Raw genomic sequence first — 21,708 nt, forward strand, 5'->3', positions numbered from 1 at the left:
GTCAAAGTGACCCTGATTAACGAATTTGCTAATGAATTTTTGTAACCGATTAGCTGAAGGCAAAAGGGACTGACAGAAAAAGCATCTAGCTCTCCTATGCCCACAGACACTTAATAATAAACCGATGGCCTTGATGGCACATAGCAATGACCACACTTAGAAATGCTCTTCCCTGCCCTTAGACGTGGCTGAGCTTTACAAGTGCAGTGAAGACAGCTTCAAGCAAAGTAACACACGATGTGTAGGCAGCTGAACTGAACTTGAGCGAGGATGCACAAGGAAGAGCAAGTGAGAGCAAGGATGGGTCCTCTGACACAAAGTTGGCGACGGTCGTGGAAACACAGTCCTGGAAGCTCCCATAGGTATGTTCTGTAGGCTTTGTACTAACTCGGCGCAGCCATTACTTCCCCAGGATACAACTTCTCTAAAGTGTCCATTCTATTTCCTAGATGCTGGGACTCCACAGTAACACCTGTGGCCTCCTTTGTCCCTGAACCTGGTTCTTTATGCTGTTTCTCCCAAAAGAAAACCACGTGTCTAGGGCTCACCTGGAGCTCCCAGAGACAAGGTGCTTGGAGACACCTGAGGAGCCAGCAGTTGAGGGCCACACAGACCTGCGGACACTGGCCAATGGGCCCCACACAGGTGGGACTAGTGGTCTTGAGCAGACCCAGGCTTCACTGATGGGCTCCAGTCCCCAAATCCCCAGGGAGATAGACAAACGCTCAAACATTATTTTTTTCCACACAACGGTGAATTGTGCCTACGAGGGCTGAACTAGGAAAGCTTACCTACCAGCAGGAGTTATGACTGCAAAATATATATACCAAACTGAAGGATTTTTGAAAGGTTACTTGCTGTGAACACTGTATTTAACCAACCTATATGCATATAGGAAGTCTATTACCACTGCCATCTTTAATTACAAAGATGAAATATATAGATAATACATTAAAGTGCTATTATGCACCATTCAATTCTTTTGCATACCGTAAGAAGAAAAATGTAGATCATATGGCAAATTAGCAAAAGTACAACATGGAAATTTAAACCCACAGAGTCTTAATATCTAAAGTCAAGTCATGTTAGGGGCACCTGGGTGGCTCAGCTGGTTGAGCCCCTGACTTCAGCTCAGGTGGTGATCTCATGGTTTGTGGGTTTGAGCCCCAAGTCGGGCTCTATGCTGACCGCTCGGAGCCTGGAGCTGTTTTGGAGTCTGCGTCTCCCTCGCTCTCTGCCCCTCCCCCACTCGCAGCGCGCGCGCTCTCTCTCTCTCTCTCTCTCTCTCTCTCTTCAATATAAGTAAACATTAAAAAAAAACAAAGTCATAATAAAACCTGACCTTCTATGCTGTGGAGTAAAGGATGTGCTTATAACTGAACAATTCTCTGATTTATGGATTTAAATTCACACAACTGATTTCCATTCGATGATTTGGCTTTCACTTGTTCAAGAGTTTGCAAAAGAGTATCAAGAGTATCCCTGTGTGCTTCAGTAGTTTTAAATGTCAATTACCTTGCAAGATTCACAATAAATCTCTTCCGCCCAGTTTGAATCATGCTGGAGGTTACAATACATTGTTTGACCCTCAACGCGGTAATCTACGATGTCAGGAGGGAAAGAGTACCTCTTTGGAAAAAATAATTCAAAAATTTTAGGATGTGATTGAACAGTAAGTAAAGCAAAAGGGTTTTCAAAGTTTTCAATTGCCAAGTCCCCAGCTGAGGTACTGGTTTCCCTCAAGCCCACCATTTTGCCGATGGTATATTTACACTGGGCGCAGTGGAAACAAGGACTCACCAATTCTCATTCACAGAGTGTCATAAGGATACAAAAAAGGTATTCCTTGGCCTTTCAGTCTCTCATTAATTATACTTTGTGCTTAAAACTAAACACAGTAAATGCAAAATATAAAAATAAACAGTGGTCCCTGCATTGAGGCAATATGGATGGGAAAAGGGTAAACACAAAATCAGAGAAATGTAAACTTGAAGGTTTTCACAGAACCATTAATTCCCTCTGCACATATTGGAAATATTTAGAATTACCAGTTAAGCTTTTAAATATACATTTTCTTAACAAGAGAGAAAAGGTTGGGTGTATTCATATTTTGATAATCACCTTAACTTTTCTCTTTTTCAAATTACGCTATTTGGATCCGAACTGAAAACCACATCGGTATTGATCGTTACAGTTAATGAAAAATAGCTCTGCTATTGTTATTTCATAACCAACAGGGCTTGGGTAATAAAATTTCATGTAAGTGCATTTTGCTGTCCAACAGTGTTACTAGTCAAAGGCCTGCAAAATCTTCTGACATTTATAATGCTCTCTTTCCAGATGCCTCAAATGGCTGCCTACTTCACCTCCGAAGGATGTGGTATAAAGCATATCAGATGAAGTCTACCAGTCCCCGAGTCTCTTAAGAAGAAGCCATCAGAGATTCTAGGAACGGTATCTTCAAACAGGATACCCTCAGGCTTGATTTCTAAGCTGAGGGCAGATACACAACTTTAGACTTTGAAACTGTGTCTAGAATGGAATGTTAAGGACAGGAGAGGCAGTGCGCGAGAGCGTATGTCATGGAATGGGAGCAGGGCAAGGTAAGATAGCAAGCTGGACTCGGAGAGACTCCCCTGACCACCGCGTCTTTGCCAAGGATGGGAGGGAGTCCTTACATCTTCACCTCACCTTGGGGTCCCTGTTTGCTTGCACAGGTCAAAGGCTTTCCTGAATTTTTCATGGAGACAGGGGCCTATCTACATGCAAGAGGTCAAACACAAGACTTGCCTGCCCTCACCCCCTGCCCATGCTCTTTTAACCTTTGCCCCCTCCAGCAAGGTTAATGAATAATAACATAGTGAAGAGTAACGTAGAATAAACTAAAGTAAGGCTGAAGGAAGAATCTCTTCCATTTTATTTGGAAGACAGAATGTCATCATCGGTCTATGGGTGACCAGTAGCATATGAAGGAAAAATTTCAGACACAGGTTGAAGGCTGACTTTTGTTCTCTTTCCATCTCAGCGCCCACGGTCCATTAATCCCCGCTCGGTGGGGGGAGGCCTCAAAAAACAAAGCATTAGTAACGGAGGGCTTCTCATAGGGACTGTTATATTTTAAGGGCACAAACTATTTCCTCAAATCCTTTGGCATCCTTGACCTGCACGTTTCCGTCTCCACGGTCACCCACCCCCACAAACACGCATCTATGTGTGCACATACACATGCATGCACACACACACAGTACCCATGTATATACTTCTCTAGAGAACTTATTGGAGCACATCGTTCTGAAGATGGAAAGGACAGGATACTTGAAGACAGGATCCTTGCTACACTAAGGTTCGTGATGCAGCAACGAGGACCAGCAGTAGACCGTCTTTCCATGGATCCTCCCACTACTCCCTCAAGCCCCACACCAAACACACCTTCTGATACGTTGCCTGTCTTGACCATCTATATTCAGGGCCTTTCAGATACAATCACACCCAGTATTAGTCCTTAAGAATCTCCATACACTTCCTTTCACCCTAAACATTTCCTTGGCGTGATGACTGGTTCTTTGAAATGGTCTCAGACCAAAAGAAACAAAACAAAACAAAAACCATCCAGAACAATGACGACTGCTTTTCACATTGATGGGAAGATGTGAATGGCTGGGGGAAATCCACCATTGTGCCCTTCTTTTCAGTCAGACCGTATCATAAATGTGAAGGCAACGTGGCCTCTACATCTGTCACTCCAGTCAATGCCAGGGTTGATTCGGCTGATCTGCCCGATCTTACCACTCTCTGGGAACTACAAGCTACATGACAGAAGACAATCTTCCCTGAGAGAGGAAATGCTAGTCTTTAATTAAGGACGTACAAGTACCATAACTGCCATATTAGAAACCTCAATAAATTTGTAAATGTGAGGCATGGCAATCTCATTTACCTGCCTGCCTTCCAGCACATCTAAACATTGAGGTTTACCATTTGCTCTTAAGGACTCTTTTCTTGACCATATAGTTTAAATAAAGTAGCTTGTGTATATGCAGGTAATCTATCAAGCTAGCTATTCGTGCAGAGATCAGCGGAAGACTTACATTCTGAGATTTCATCAGAGATTTTATGGAAAGAGTTTCAATGTCAAATATTTGGATAATGGGAATTTTTATGTATCTGAAATGTGCTCAATTTCTCCCAATTTGATAAACAAAACCAAACAGCACGTAGTGTTGGTATCAGAGTAACAGATAAAGTTTAGATCAAGACCTAGATTGGTTTTCTGTAGTTTCGTAAACATGAAAGAGCCCATGCCTTCTGTATATATGGCTCATGAATAATCAGTCTGGCCTCAACCTGCTCTCAGGCTTCCCTAGAAGCAGACGATATGTTGGTTTTACCAATACAATACTAATATGTAAGATGCCAAGGGAAGCAGACATTGTCTATGTCCACTGGGAAATTCATTCATTTCTTCCACAAATATTTATTAAGCATTAACTATGTGAATGCATTGTTCTGAGTGCTAAGAACACAACAGTGCACAAAACACCACCAGACAAAACCCCTGCCTGTCACTGTACCACCTACTTTTGAGTGAGATTCTAGGACACAAGTTCCTAGAATTTTAGGAAGAATCTTCTCATTTTTTTGAGGCCTCAAATTTCTGAAGAGGAGAAGGGAGGCTGATGGTGACAGTTCTGAGCTAGGCTACAGGGAGGGGCAAGTATGTATTGATATGCCCTTTGTTGTAAGAGGACAGAAAGCCAAATGTTGACTTTCTCCTGGCTGGAAGAGGAGAGAGAGGGCTTGGTAGCAGCAAGCAGCTTGGCAATTCAGTCATTCAGCATTTATGGAGCAACTATTACAAGATATTCTGATCTACTAGTTGAAGAACGCCTTTATAAGACAATCCACTGCCACCATCTGATATTCTCTTGTTTGTAAAAGTTACTCCATGTCTAGGCATGTTCCCAAAGAGAACAGGTGGGTAACGGTGGTATAGAAATAACTACCACTTATATTTCACCCCAGGTGGAGACACTTCCCACAAATGGGAAATTTACTTATTAACGTGATCAATGATCGTTGTGGAGTGGGTTTCGTAGAGCTACGTTCACGGCGCCAAGGCTCTTAAAGTCAAGATAACATAAGCTACGGCCTGAGGGGTTAAAGCCACGCTGCTCCTACCATGACTGAGATGTGCAGGATCCTCAATTCCTCTTCTGCTGACTCATGCTGGGGTTCTTCAGTTGGGTCTTGTCCAGGGAGGCTGGGAGCACCATCTTGGTGATGAATGTGAAAGAGCAGAGTGCCATTCTCCAGCCACTGCTGCCTCCAGCGCACCAGAGGGATGTCCTCTGTGTTTCCTGAGATCTCTAGAGGACAAACACCAAAGCACAGGTCAGAATTCGGACTGGCCCAATCTGGATCTTCTTATTCATCTTCTTCCTAGGCAATGGTACCAATCAGCCGGTGTCAGCTAAAGACGACAAAGGGTTCCAGCTATGGTTAGGTCAGGTTTCAAATCTCCAGGAAGGGAAGAGGCCCCGAGAAGAAGAGACTTATCCACCCCCTAGATCTTTGCTCCATAATCGAGCGAGCCAGACTCTCACCCATTGAGAAAAACACCAAGGTGAAAATTCGAGCTCTTCCCCATATTTCTATGATCAATAGCATCCTTTACCCAGCACTGCTTGAATACCCTGATAACCCCGGAGGTAAATAGAAGGTTGTTTGCCTCTTGTAAATTTGAAAATGTGAGTTCCCTAGCAATTACTCCTAGACACCAGTGAATCTACCAAGGAAAGAGCTGGTAATTACTGTGCAGAGAACTGGCACGTCTGGAACAGTCCTGGGAGGTTACTGCAGAGCAACTGGGGCTGACAGAATATTTCTAAAACCACAGTCATTTGCTGCATAGCCCACTGGAGATGTGTAATACTCGCCGTGGCAGGGATGTTTTAATTCCCTTTAATTTTTCTCTTCATTTTTGCAGAGCAGAGCTGGTACACACAGAGGGGGTGGTGAAAACCTGGGCCCTTAGCACAGACACAAGCACTCACCTGCTCTCAAGGCTCGAGATGGAGGCACCGGACTATCATCAACAATTAACAACAAAATACCAAAAACCTACTATGCATTTCACACTGCAGGTGCTAAGCTACTGGTACAGAAGTATGCTACTATGGGTCTCTCCTGCTAATATTCCTAAGCAAGATCACATCGAAGCTATGAGATAATTCACAACAGAGAGACCTGATTAGCCCAGCCTTTCCTAAACTTCATTTGGCCTCAAAATCATTTCTTCCTTAACAACTATTACCACCCTAGGGAACTAACATTCCGCTGAGCACACTTTGGCAATGCATTGCTTTATAAAAGTTCATTTTTTAAAAGGCATGGCTTCTTCTCCCAAAATTTATCACCTTTGACCAAAAAAAATAATAATTCCACGGACATAAAAAAGATTTAATAAGACACATTTAGAATAGTATTCTCATCAAGTACCGCACCATAAAGAGGGAAGCAATTTTGAATATTTATGGAGTTTATAAATATCTTTCACTATTTGTAGGAGGGCACAAATGATGTTCTGCTTTATTTATTTACTTACGTATTTATTCATTAATTGACTTAACATATACATTGGGCATGCACTGTGCACCAGGCACTGTTCTAGGCACTGTGATACTAATCTAAATGAGGCCCTCAACAAGTTCTCCAAAGCAATCCACCCTTGGGTGAATGTGGGAGGTGTTGCACCATGTATATAATGACACCATGTGAAAACGTACAATTTAAGAGTAGGCTTGCCTGGGTTGAGGGTGGAAGAAGGGGAGGAAATCTGGAAGAAGACGGTAGTGGCCTTGGGTCCTAAAGGGTGGTGGCTATCCTTTTAACAGGTAGAGATGTGGAAAGGGGACATGCAGACACTGATAGGAGAATTAGAAGGAGGACGAGGAAAAAGAATACTGGCTGGTCCTCTCAGGGTAGGTTGGTGAAAAGAATTCACAGGAGCCACAGGTCATTAGCCTAAAAGACACAGATAGTATTCCCTACCTCCTCCTAATACCCTCCAGACCGGGGAGAAGAGTAAATGGGTGTGCGACGGGCGATGAGGGGACAGCAAAGACAGGACGATCAGAGCCCCCCTTCCTCCTCAGCCCCTCGCCCACTCGCCTGGTGCCCAAACATCCCACCGGGATGGCGAGCTGTCCGTGCTGTGGAAGTGACCAGCTCAAGCAGCCAAGAAGCTGCACAGGGTGTAAGAATGGAAGATCCCCTGCATCCGGGTCTTGGTTTTCCGCAGGCACAGCCCCATTTGTTAAGTGAGGCAGTGAGTGACACAGGACTCCTGAGTTCACTTTTCCTCTAAGTGGCCTTCCAGACTTCCAGGTGAAGAGAAACCCTTGGGCATGCCTCCCAGCAGCAGCCACACGACATGTCACTACAAGTGCCCCAATCACAAGCTACTTCCCAACCATGGGTCAAGCCCCAGGAAGATTCCTCCTGGGAAGCACATCCCTCCCCCAAGTGCCTTCCCTGCCGCTGCAGGAAGAGACCAGTCTCTGCAGCATGGACAAAACTCACAAGCACTAACAGCTTATAATAGAACACCCAACACCATAATTCAATCACTCAGAGCAACACGCTTTCAGCCTCCTACCCACACCGGCTCTAAGCCAGCCTGGGATTAATTCCATACATGTTGGGTGCCACTTCAGGCCTTCCTGTAACTCTTTAGAAGGAATCTAGCACCTCATACCTCCAAAGCGCTTAAAATGGATTTTTCTTTCCCAGGAGACTCTCATCAACTAGGCCAGGCTCATTACCTCCATTTTTACTGTGGAAGCAAGGACAAGTAAACACCCAGATCAAGGTCATGCCAGCCTGACACAGAACAGGAGCTAAAACAGAAGTAGTCCTATCAGATCCCCTCCATTGCCAACACACACCAGACAACATGACTTTTGCAGAAGCACGGAGAGAGAGAGAGAGAGAGAGAGAGAGAGAGAGAGCGAGCATTTGAGTATGGAGTGCGTGGGGTCTTCTAGCAGGTTCTGAGCGGCAGTATTTTTATTTGTTGTGCGAGGTCTTAGTATTCCATGACTTCTTTATTTAAAAAAATTAAAAACATTTTATCAATAACATTTTATTAAGAAACATTTTTTAATGTTGATTTATTTTTGAGAGACAGGGAGACAGAGCGTGAGCAGAGGAGGGGCAGAGAAAGAGAGAGAGAGAGGAGACACAGAACCTGAAGCAGGTTCCAGGCTCCAAGCTGTCAGCACAGAGCCTGACTCGGGGCTCAAACTCACGAGCCATGAGATCATGACCCGAGCCGAAGTCAGATGCTTAACTGGCTGAGCCACCCAGGCTCCCCAAGTATTCCATGACTTCTTTGAAAATTGAGACAGAATTCCCATCCCATAAAATCTGTCCTTTCAAAGTATACAATTCCATGGTGGTTCATACATTCACAAAGTTGTGAGACCATCACCACTGTAATTCCAGAACATCTTCATCAGCCCAAAAAGAAACCTATATGTATTGGTGGTCCAAGACAATTTCTGAGGAGGAAGGCGTTCTGCTCCAGGGTCCCAGGAGTGGTGGTACCAGGGAACGAACAGGTTATTGACAAAGTGCTCCCACAGGGAGGTGAGCTGAGAGCACAGAATCTCTGACCCTGGCTTCCAGGCCAGCCCTCTGAACCTCTTTGTGAGATATTCATGCCCATCTCCACAGACAGTGATATCCTGATCCTGCCCAGACCAGACTCATGGTAGAGGGCAAAAAAAAAAAAAAAAAAAAAAAAAGGTAAAGCAAGGGGAGCACCATGCCCATGAGGGTGCCTGTCGTTTTTAAGATTCGAGATAATTACAGAATGATAGCTTCTTCTTTGGCCTTTTTCCCTGTCCTGGCAGGATCTGCCATGGGAGGGCCAAAATGCTAAACCAGGCACTTATTTACTTATGCTGAATCTGCCCTAGGTCAGCCGATGAAAAACCACAGGGCACAGTAAACGTCTTGTGAATTTCGTCACCAATGGAGCTGAGATCAGAGCTTGGAACATCAATGTAATCACGTTGGCCTGGATGTTAGCGGAGGGTCTCCAGAAGAAGAAATGCTCAGAGATTGCTTTAGCAATTCAAGCCTTCCCTGAAACTCCCAAGAGGTACATACGGGAGGCGGCAGTTACTCTGGTCCAAAGCCTCCTGAGGGCGGTGGATAAGGCTCACACTGAGCCTCTGCTCTGTGCGTGCTCCGCACAGCCCAGTCCTCCATAGTGGACTGAATAAAACAAGTGCCTACAGAAGCCTCCACAGCCATTTCAAGATACCACGGGTGGGCTGGGCACCATTGCCAACAGCACACTGTGGGATGGAGATCTCCAGAAAGGGAAGGGTGCCCTTACTCTTAACGTGTCCATTTTTCCCCTATACGAGCCTCACGTCTCCCAGCACCTCCCAAAATTCTGGAACTGCCTAGAATACACAGAAACCAGGATGCCATTTGTTCCTGTATACAATGAAGATTTTTGGAGCACATTCCATTGGCCACATTCAGCAAACTGCTATATGATCCCTACCCTGAAAGAGGCTTTGGTCTAGGAAGAAACTGAAGACATGGCCAAGACTAAGTACTCTAAGCGGTAACAGCCATGCTGAGTTGGGGGAGGGTGGGATCTGGCTGGACATGGGATATAATGGGAAGAGACGCTGGAGGCAACTCCATATGAAGAGAATGTGTACTAAGAAACGGCGGCCTGATGCCTGTTTGCAGAAGGGTAGCGTTAGTTCAGAGGAGTCATGGAGGACGAGGGAAGGAATGCAGACTGATGTCAGGTGTGAAAGGTGTGAATGCCAGTTTAAGCAGTTCCGAGCTAATGGAAAGTCACCCCCGGTCTCATTAAGCAGAGAAGGGAATAAGGCCAGGATTTAGAAAGATCAAGAAGACCCAGAAAGAGAGCGGCAGACAGACTAGACTCTACCCCGATCTCATGGTAACTCTGATCCCGTATTCTGCAGTGACCAAAATACTGAGCTGGAACTCAAGAGATCTGGGTCTAGAGTAGACTTGAATGTACTGCCTAGCTTTGAGTTTCCTTATCTATGTAAGAAGGAGCTGTACACATGAATTTCAAGACTGTTTTGTAACTTGACATTCCACGATTCTAAGTCCAGAACAGGGTGCTTCACATGACCGCCTAGAAAGATGGTAATTTCCACGTGCCAAGAAATGTCCACTCTTCTCTCAGGCCTTCCCTGCATTCCACCTCCCCTTTCCCTCAGAGCACAGGGTGGACAGGTTTGGGATGATTTCATCAGAGCCTTTAAGAGCCAGGCCCCTTTTTGGACTGGACCTCAGGCTGGGGAGAAAGGTTCTCATTCCTGCTGACGCAGATATGCGGTTTCTAAGGAAGAAATCCTGGAGCTTCTGCATATGCAATAGAGAAGCAGGAAGATGGGTAAGCAGAGGCAGTCATGCTAGAGAATGAGCTGGGGTGGGGAAAGGCACAGTGGAGAGTGAGATAAAATCACTTTTATTATCATATTTTTTTTTTATTTTAGAGAAAGAGAGAAAGGGCAAGCAGGGGAGGGGGTAGGGGGAAGGGAGGGAGGGAGCGAGGAGAGAGAGAGAGAGAGAGAGAGAGAGAGAGAGAGACAGAATACCAAGCAGTCTCCACCACACTCAGCACAGAGGCTGACGCAGAGCTCGACCCTATGAATGGTAAGACTATGACCCAGGTCGAACTCAAGAGGTGGACGCTCAACCGACTGAACCACCCAGGCACCCCCAAAATCACTTTTCAGTTAGTTACTGTTGTAATGTTAGCATGTGCCCTGTGAACTTGTAGCACTGTGTTTTTGTGGGGTTAGCTTAGGATAGCCAAAGCTTGCTACAAAAATTCCTTTTCCAAACATAACAACTTCCTCCTACCATCCAAGTGCCGTGCCCCTTCCGTAGGTGTCCCCTCACGCTGAGCATCCCTGAACTGAGCCACTAGGACAACATAGCATGTCAGCATCAGAATTTCCCCCGAAAGACAACTTCACTGAACACCAGATCTATGATGCCTTCTTCCAAAGAATTTGGCAATTTAAAGTCAAATGTGGATTTGAACTGAGAAAATTCTCAAAGACCCTTTAATGCACTGAATAACTCAGAGTGGCTTAGAGCACTCTAAGCCTTTCTGGGCCCTTTTTTCACTCCTGAGAAGGCTGAGTTTCCAGCTAAACCCAGCTAAGTAGTAATGAGGTTGCTCAGGTGGTGAGGTCAAGCCAGGAGGAGGCATGAACTTGTCAATTCTAAGCCTCGAGTTGAGGCACCTGCTGAACCGACCCTGCAGTCTTTCAAGGTTGAGGGCGACACCCCCTGATGACCATTACTGACTACCAGAAGACCTTGTTTAGATCAGGATTTTCAAACTTGCTGTTAATCTTAGAAACTCTTCCTCTAACCAAATCTAATACAGCTTCTGAGGGGGCTCCCCAGCGCAGAGTCAGAAAAGATCTGGATTGGGGCGCCTGGGTGGCGCAGTCGGTTAAGCGTCCGACTTCAGCCAGGTCACGATCTCGCGGTCCGGTGAGTTCGAGCCCCGCTGTCAGGCTCTGGGCTGATGGCTCAGAGCCTGGAGCCTGTTTCCGATTCTGTGTCTCCCTCTCTCTCTGCCCCTCCCCCGTTCATGCTCTGTCTCTCTCTGTCCCAAAAATAAATAAACGTTGAAAAAAAAAAATTAAAAAAAAAAAAAAAGAAAAGATCTGGATCAATTGGAAGGCAAATAAAATGCACTACCACGAAACTCCCTGCTGTTAGGAGACTGGAGGGGGTAATCTATGCATTATCAGTTTTGCCTGGCTGTTTTTCAATTCTGTTAACTATGATATTGTGAATAGCCTCATGTTCTTGATGAAAAAATTGCAGGGGAAAGGGTCATCTCTAAAAATGGAATCTAGCCTTCTCTCCACCCCGTGCTACCACAGTGGCCATTTTGAGTTTCCCTATGTGATGGAGACTGAGCTCAGGACTTCAGCAGGGATAAGCCAACTGTTCAAAACGAATGATAACAAATGGGTTTTGTCCATCAGTGACTATCACTAAGGTAACCAAAGGTAAGCCTGTGATATAATTACCCCCTTTTCTTCCACTCTTTTTTGATGTTTCTTCCCACCCCACCCCCACCTGCCTGATTTCAGAGTTTGAAAGATTATTGATGGTAGGTGCCAGTTCCCACATGGTCTCATTATGGTCTCCAACTGAAACTATTAACAGTGGCATTAACTTTCAACACCTTTGTAAGAAAATAACCTGCTTGAGTCAGGGGTTAATAACAGCAGAGGATCGCTAATTATCCTGCAAATCTTTACCCTGGTATCAAACGTGACCCAAGTCTTTAATGTCTCTGGAACGGCAGCCTCTGAAGACCCCAACTTGTTCCGTAACATAATGACAGCAGCACATTAGTGTCCTGGCCATCTGTGAAGAAAGATAAGGGACAGATGAAGAGCAGACAAAGGAGAAGGATGCAGAGAGAAAGGACAAAGTCAAGAGAAGTAAGAAAAGGAGGCTAGCCAGAGAAACGATGTCCCTCGGGCTGAGTTGGCTGGGCCTCTACACCTCTCGCTACAGGGACCATCTGGTAGGGAGTTCTGAAGTGATACAATCCCACAGCCCTGAGTGAGAAACACATAAGATAAGGTGCCCTGCTGGGCCTGAATTCAACCAGCACAGATGCCAGAAACACCGATGGTTTGCCTGAAGTCTGCACCTATGGAGGCCTGGCTCAGTGAACAACAAAATGGGAGACAGCATAGCCAGGAAATTCTTTTGTAAAGATGTTCAAAGTCCTACTGCGAATGGAACTCTCAATGTGCTTCCTCTATTCAATTCACTATCTGCCATGGGGCTGTTTCTTATCATCTCATGGCTTGAGCCATGGACACAGAATCACACAAGCAAACCCTCCACAGCAAAATGGATTAAAATTTCAAAAATCTCTTTTTCAAGTAACTAGAACCTTCTTGACTTGCAGATCTGGGATAGAAATTTCCACTTGTGACAAGGAGAAGGATAACTGAATTTCTATTTCCTTTCCTTGGTGACACGTGCTCTCAAAAAACAAGAGTGCCTCAAAGCATTAATGATCCACTGATGAGAAACGGAATGGCGGGTTGAACAGAGCACTGGATGGGGAGCTGGAAGAATAAAGCTGTAGTAATCTCTCTGGAGCTCCTTTTTATCATCTTCAAATCATGGGACCAGGAGGTCTCTAAGGACTCCCAAGCTGTGACCATGGTATTCCATGACACAAAGCCACACGTGACACTTGGTTCTAGTTATACCCCAAATCAGGTGAAGGCTAAGTATATTTCTGCACGCCAACTGGATAAGTCTCTGTGGGAGTTTTTCAAATCAGCCTTTCCTCTTGAGAGCATGGAACGCTTCTAGCTCACTCCAGCCTGTCGACTTCTAGAGTAAGGACTGGCTGTACAGAAACTCATGAGAGTGACCTCTGGAAACTCCAGTTGGTGGTCCCCAATAAGAAAGCATCCACATATAGATGCTTCCAAAAGGCTGATGTGGAGAAGGGTAGTCTCAGTAAGAAAACCTCACCTGATCTCTCTCGGCAGTCCTACCTTATAGAACTATATTCTACAAGTCAGAAAAGCTCACTTCCTTTAAGGCTAGCCACCCACCCACATCTCCTTTTCCAACAGAGGTTTAAGATAGACTAAAATGAACCAACACAAAAAGCAAGAGTGATTAAAGAAAGAAATAAAGACTCTTGACAGTCCATGGTATGGTGTCTCTGGGGCCAAGTCGGGGCAGAAGATGCAAAAAACAAAAACACACGCAAAAAAACCAAAAAACAAAAACAAAAACAAAAAAACAGAAGGCAGATTTTAAAATCAGACGTGACGGAAAGCAGCAAAGCTTTCTATGGATGCTGCTGGAAATAGGTCACTCTCTGCTACTCTGTGCCGGCATGAATAGCAATCGAGCAACTACACGAACATTCTATTTACCTAGCCATGGAGATGAAAACATTCCTGTGGCAGAAAAACGCAGCCAAAAGGTTCTGACACAACCAGAGAGATGAGGAGGCATTCAAATGGCTTATGATTTCATCCAAAATGGTTTGCTTGTTCCTACTACAGTGTTTCTCTGGATCTTTTCAAACCTCTGCAAAGAGTTTATCCACATGATACTCATTAAAGTCTCATTTGAAAGGGGGGGAAAAAAGCCCAAAGCTCTTTGAAAAAGGCAGGGTTATCTGAGCTGCAGATGTACTGGTAAGAAAATTTTTAAATATATCCAGCTCTATTCTCCATTGCCACCCGACTGACCTTTGTAAATTGAGATAACGACACGCATTTAACAAAATCTGACATCAAGTAAGATGTGTAATAATATTTAAACTCTGTAATGTTAAAATATGTATTTACGGATCATTTCATACATTGTAATGAGAATAAGTCATTTTGAAGCCTGCAGGTTCATGATTGGAATTCTGATTTGAGCTTTGTAAGTCCTTGGGGGCCACTTCCCTGCAGTGTGGCATTGGAAGCAATATGGCGGCCTGTGTTTTAGAAAGCCAGGGCACTAGATGGATACAGGGTGATTGCAAGGAGACTTCTTCTCAGACAAGTGAGAGCTCTGCTCCTTCGGAATCCTCTCTCGCATCCTTTAAGTCCTTCATTATTAACAAAGAGTTTAGCATTTGCGATAGTTCTCACCCTGAACTATTTCAATGAGGTCCCCTGTGTGGTTCTCACCTTATAAAAGGGATGGGTAGAGAAAACGTTAATAACAAAAGATCACCTGTAATGACATAAAAAGGAGACAAACCCACTGCTTGTCCTAAACTGTCTTGATTGAGCTCCATTTCTTATTAGTTCTCATCCACTTGTATTTCTATTCTTATCATCTGTGTTTCAACTCAACAAGTAATATGTCTATTACGTGTTGGCTCTGCTAAGAAGCCCTTTCAACATTCACGGGTTAACTTAAGCCTCAATGACACTTTAGTGTGGGTATTTATATTCCCATTTTACAGATGAGGGGTTCCAGAAAAGTCAATCTACTTGACCAAGGTCACCCAATTAGTAAATACTAATTAGGGGGAAAGATGCCTAGGCCCCTTGACTGCAAGGCTACTGTTCCTCTCCACTATTTCAATTCCCATTCTCTCACTTTGTAAATCTCAACCCCAGGATAATATAAGTGCTCAGCAGTATCTGACATATGATGAGCACCGGTCAACATCAGTGCCTTCACAGTCATTGTTAATATGGTTTGTTGTTATTATTAGAGCCACTCACATAAATTCTAAAAGTGACTAATAATCCTTGACAGAGTTAAGCAAATGGTCCCTTTAAATGACCCCAACTGGGAGGCACCTGGGTGGCTCAGTCAGTTGAGCATCCACCTCTTGATTTCGGCTCAGGTCATGATCCCAGGGTCCTGGAATAGAGCCTATTGGGATTCTCCCTCTCCCTCTCTCCTTGCCCCTCCTTTGAGCTCTCTCTCTCTCTCAACCTCTCTCTCAAAATAAATTAATTAATTTAAAAAAGTAGATGACTCCAGCTGCTTAAGAATCTTCAGAAGCCTGGGAACCCTAAGTCCAGGAATGAGCTCAGGTCCAGTGAGGAATGGGGCCAAGTCATTTGTGTATACTTCTCTAATGCTTGTTAGCACACTGAACACTCTTTAGATCTCTCTCATAAAACCCCCTTTTATATACATACCTCTGCTCTAAGACCCAGCCACAGAGATTCTCACCGAGGGAGGCTATGCCATCCATGCCCATCCAAGGCCGGCGCGCAAATGAGCTTGCCGTCGGGCACTTACCAAGAGACTCGTGAATTCACACAGGCAGGTCCCCCTGGAGGCCGAGGGTGTGGTGACTGCGGTCAAGGAAGAAGCAAGGACCAAATGGAGGTTGTGAGCAAACTGAGTCCTCTTCTGCAGACGAAATCTGTTTAAGTGCTTGTTATCATAAATGCCAGAGGTATTGCAACTTAAGCAGAACTTTTCTTTCTCATCTCAACCCTGGGGAGCAAAGCTTTCTGGCCCATTCCTACAGACCTGTGAGCCCACCTTGCTGACCATGAGCACTGCCTTCTTGCACATACAAAGGTGGGCAAGACAAGCATTTCTCTAGGCTCTTCTCTCTGAACCATTTCCTCTTACAGAAAAGGGGGAGGGGGGTGTCAAGTGACCTCTAAAGCCTCTTCTCCCTCTAAAATTCTCTGATTTTAGTTGGCATCTTCCTATGATCTGCACTTGCCATACTGGGAACTAAACCTTAGGTTCCTCCAGACTGAAGATGAAAAATGCTACGAATCTTCGGTATCTCTGCTGTGTTGTCCAGCCTAAGAAAGGAGAGTGGGAGGGAATTCTACAAAGACTCAAGCACAGGAAAAATTCCTTATTATCATCACTGTGTTACAACTTGCAAAGCCCACCCTTATTAGGCCCCTCCCTTTTCATTCATCAATCCTATGCAGTAGGCTCTACAGAGGTAGAGTCAGAAGGCCAAACAGTGATGATCACAAGGGTTAGTGCTAATGAGATGGAGATAACAGGGCTCAACTCCAGTCTTCTGACTCCGAGCTCAATGCTCTTTCTACCAAACTGTGCTGTCTACCAGAGCGATGTTTATTTATACTGAGAAATCATGAACCACTGTGCTTGTATTTGAGCTTAATGAATTAGATATACAGAAGATCTACATCAGGAGTAAACACTGTCAGGAGTTTGAAGAGTTTGGACTCACAGGCCCAGGAATGAAACTGAGTTATTAACCTATTCGCACTGGTCTACAAATCACATGGCAATCTGATGTGATTTCCCCGTGACAGACTCCCTTGGAAGATCAGATCTGCTTCTTCCTCTCTTCCAGTTATGGGTCTGAAGACTCTCTCGACACTGCTTTGGGCGCATTTCTGCAGGCTTATTTGGGTAAATGGTCATTATAATAGGGGTCAAGATGACCTCTAAATGACCTGACAGACAGACCTCCCCAGGGAATCGTGGATCTGGCCATCTAGTCCCAACAAGAGTGGGTTAAAGGAATACAAGGTCCCTTGATTTCAATAAGATGTTGCTGCTTAAACAGGAAGGACAGACACTGACAAGACCAGTTGCTAACATCTTTGTGCTTTTCTTCTCTTTCTTCATTATAGCCCGCTCTATATTCTTTCTTAATTCTAAAGCCCTCCCTTCCTCTCCAGGCCCTCTACACAAAACACACATTAAGAGGCTGTCAGCGAGAAATAGGAGTAAGGTATTCTTCATGAAGGACTCATTTTCAGAAAACAGGTGAAGTCTGTCTGCCATTTTGCATTCATCAATGGCACCAATCCTCACACCTGCTCTGGCCTTCTACCCTTTTATTGCGCGGGTGACTGCTCTGTGGGGCATGTCCGAATCTGTGGGCTTATACTAGCATATACACTTCATGGCACCAGGAGGTTTTTCCCTTTTTTCTCAACTCCATCTATAAGACTTGTAATGTTCATGCTCCACAAGTGCCTAGTGTCCACACAATGCTGGGTGATGTAAAGACCAGGCTGAATCTGCCAGAAATGAAGTAGGACAATTGAGAATTATTATTCTTTTTCACAACAGCTATCACATTGAGCTAAACACATACATGCTCCTTAAGCTACTGAACAGCCTATAAGGTAGGTACTATTATTACCCCAGGATTAGGGAGGTGAGGCACAAAGAGACTAGGTAACATGACTCTAGAAAAGGAACACATTCTTCCTGAAGCCTTACATGGTCCACTCACCAATTCTAAGTGACAGATCTAGGGAGGGATCATTAGCACCCAAGCCAACACACTGATTCCATCGGTGACCAAGGAAGAGGCTGCAGACACACTGTGGTGAGATCAGTTGGGCAGAATCCTTGGTATCATCTGGCATGGCCATGAGAATGGGGAATGGTGAGGCACGAACTGGACCTGAAAATCTATCCATATATTCTCTTTTTTTTACTTGATCAAGTCAAGAATAGGAAGTATGGGTACATGTATAAACATCAGCCCCCAAACACATATGGTCTTTCAACCTAATTCAGAATAATGGCTAATGATTATGACACATTTGCAATATGACAGGCACTATCTAAGGGCTGTTGAATACACTGATTCATCTCACCTTCACAGCCATTGCATGAGGTGAACAACTACAGGTTAGAGGGCGAAGGTTCAGAAAGGTTAAGCAGTTTGCCTAGCATCATATGCTTAGCAAGTAGAGGAGACTGGATTCAAACAGGATGTCTAGATCCAGAGTCTGGGTTCTAAACCACTATACTTCCCTGCCTCTTCCCTGGGGTGGGGGTGGGGGGTTTCCAGTATATACCCCCTGTTATAAGACTAATTCCTAATTAACCTATTTGCTCCCTATGTATTCCTTGCCCCTTTTCTCCTGATTTTCTGCCACAGCCTTGCTACCATTCTTATATTTTAACTGGAATTACATTTCTTCTGGAATTTCATTTTTAATTTTCAGCAATGTTCCACACATATTTCCACTGCAAGATAACCTCTCATGGTTAGTTTTCCTTCTTAGCTGATCCTGGCACACCATATCAGTACCAAAGATGAGGAAATTAACATGGAGGTGGCCCTGACATTTTCATTCCCTACTTAGTAGCACTGACCCATTAGTTAGAGGCTGATTCTATGGCCAAAAAGGCATAGAGCTGGAAGGCAATTCTGTGTCAGGAGGCTCATATCCTCTAGGACATTGGTCTTAAAGCTAAGATCACCCTGTGGGTGGGTGCCTTGCTGGCTTAGCCAGTAGAACATATAATTCTTGATTTCGGGGTTGTAAATTCAAGCCCCACATTGGGTGTAGTGATTATTTTAAAATAAAATCTTAAAAAGAAGCTAAGGTCGATCTCAGCTTCTTAGCAACTATGTCTTTTTCATTCATGAAATTTCCAGTGTCTTTGTTTACTACGCTTATATTTTCCGGTTGTACCACACCTGGGAAATAAGTTCTGTATGAATAATACCTTCTGGGCGAAGGAGTACTTCCTTTCATTTGCCCTAAGCTCACCTTCCTTGGGTGTCAAATAGAGCTTTGGATCCTAGCAGTTGAGTGTTTGGTGAACAAGGTCACACATACTTTAAGTGACGAAAATTCCTCTAAGAGTCCACCTTTGTATCAGTAGACTCATTCTGGGTCAGGCTTTTTATTCTGCCTTCATAGAACCGTACCCACCTCCTCCTGACCACTGCACCTGCCGTTCCCATACTTCTGCTGCGGTCATTACATGTGTTCCCCAGAGTGGAGCACACAGCATAGCAGAGACAAGAAGGATCCCAGTATCAGAAAACCCTAAGTTTGAGAGAAGGTTCCTGCACCTATTAACTCTGCAGTCTTTATGCCTCAGTTTCTCTACCTTTCAAAAAATGGAAATCATACCAACATCTACCTTACAGGGTGATTAAAGTGAAAATGCAAGTGGAAGTGGTTCAAAGCATGAGAAATAGGAGTTGTAGTTATTAATCTTAATAGGATCCTTAAAGATCAGTGACAAGAATAACCTATTTTATTCCTGGTAGAAAGTCAACTGGTTCTACATAAGTGTAGAGAACTGTTGGGCTTCCCAGGCACTTCATGATGACATTTCATTCCTCCTTTTTAGCCAGGATAGCATACTGGCTCCATGTTTTCAGCAAATGATTTTAATGAATTCTAGACTATTTTTCTGAATCATTAATAATGTGACAGACAGCCTTTTATTTTATAACTGTAACCAGACCCTGTATGCGGGAGGGCACTGCCTTGATGTTGATGGCATGAAAATCACCTCCCTCTGCTCCATCCTTTGACATGGATTCTAATGATCTCCTTGCAGTCTGTCTCCATCAGCTTGACTTTTTAGTATATAAAGTTTAGTATCATCTAAATCATGTGTAAAGACTGTCAGTTATACCGCTTTCACAACTGAGGCTCTATCACCAACAAATATGGTGGCTACTTACCATTAAAAATAGATTTTAAAAGCCATATATGAACGACCCAATGCTAACATCGTCCTCAAGGGGAAAAACTAAGAACCTTCCCCCTAAGGTCAGGAACAAGACCAGGATGTCCACTCTTGCCACTGTTATTCAATATAGTATTGGAATTCTTAGCCACGGCAATCAGACAACACAAAGAAATAAAAGGCATCGAAATCGGCCAGGAGGAGGTCAAACTTTCACTCTTCGCAGATGACATGATACTCTATATGGAAAACCCAAAAAATTCCACCAAAAGCTGCTAGAACTGATCCATGAATTCAGCAAAGTTGCAGGATATAAAATCAATGCACAGAAATCGGTTGCATTCCCATACACCAACAATGAAGCAACAGAAAGAGAAATCAAGCTATCGGTCTCATTTACAATTGCACCAAAAACCATAAAATACCTAGGAATAAATATGACCAAAGAGGTGAAAAATCTCTGCACTGAAAACTATAGAAATCTAATAAAAGAAACTGAAGAAGACACAAAAAAATGGAAAAATATCCCATGCTCCTGGATACGAAGAACAAATATAGTTAAAATGTCGCTACTACCCAAAACCATCTACGTATTCAATGCAATCCCTATCAAAACAACACCATCATTCTTCACAGAGCTAGAACAAATAATCCTAAAATTTGTACGGAACCAGAAAAGACCCCAAATAGCCAAAGCAATCTTGAAAAAGAAAACAAAGCAGGAGTTATCACAATCCCAGACTTCAAGCTGTACTACAAAGCTGTAATCATCAAGACAGTATGGTACCGGTACAAGAACAGACACTCAGATCAATGGAACAGAATAGAGAACCCAGAAATGGACCCACAAACATATGGCCAACTAATCTCTAACAAAGCAGGGAAGAATATCCAATGGAATAAAGACAGTCTCTTCAGAAAGTGGTGCTGGGAAAACGGCAACATGCAGAAGAATGAACCTGGACCACTTTCTTACACCACACACAAAAATAAACCCGAAGTGGATGAAAGACCTAAAAGTAAGACAGGAAGCCATCAAAAGCCTTGAGGAGAAAGCAGCCAAAAACCTCTTTGATCTTGGCTGCAGCAACTTCTTACTCAACACGTCTCTGGAGGCAAGGGAAACAAAAGCAAAAATGAACTACTGGGACCTCATCAAAATAAAAAGCTTCTGCACAGTGAAGGAAACAATCAGCAAAACTAAAAGGCAACTGACAGAATGGGAGAAGATATTTGCAAACGACATATCAGATAAAGGGTTAGTATCCAAAATCTATAGATTTTGGACTTCTCAAACTCAACACCCAAAAAACAAATAATCCAGTGAAGAAATGGGCAAAGACATGAACAGATACTTCTCCAAAGAAGACATCCAGATGGCCAACTGACACATGAAAAAATGCTCCACATCACTCATCATCTGGGAAATACAAACCAAAACCACAATGAGATACCACCTCACATCTGTCAGATGGCTAACACTAACAACTCAGGCAACAACAGATGTTGGTGAGGATACGGAAAAAGAGGTTCTCTTTTGCACTGTCGATGGGAATGCAAACTGGTGTAGCCACTCTGGAAAACAGTATGGAGGTTCCTCAAAAAATTAAAAATAGAACTATCCTACGACTCAGCAATTGCACTACTAGGTGTTTATCCAAGGGATACAGGTGTGCTGTTTTGAAGGGGCACATGCACCCCAAT

The 21,708-nt window shown here is 44.0% G+C and overlaps 1 protein-coding gene across 2 annotated transcripts in view; it reads right to left on the bottom strand.

The window, feature by feature from the left end:
- The window catches only part of ASTN1 (astrotactin 1), a 303,108-nt gene that overhangs the window by 180,765 nt on the left and 100,635 nt on the right, over positions 1-21,708 (bottom strand). For both annotated transcript variants that reach the window (XM_047841601.1, XM_047841602.1), the window contains exon 2: positions 5,179-5,366. In XM_047841601.1, coding sequence (XP_047697557.1) covers positions 5,179-5,366 — 188 coding nt within the window. The remainder of the gene's footprint in view (positions 1-5,178; positions 5,367-21,708) is intronic.

This window comes from Prionailurus viverrinus, chromosome F1, assembly GCF_022837055.1.
Source record: "Prionailurus viverrinus isolate Anna chromosome F1, UM_Priviv_1.0, whole genome shotgun sequence".
NCBI classification, from domain to species: domain Eukaryota; kingdom Metazoa; phylum Chordata; class Mammalia; order Carnivora; family Felidae; genus Prionailurus; species Prionailurus viverrinus.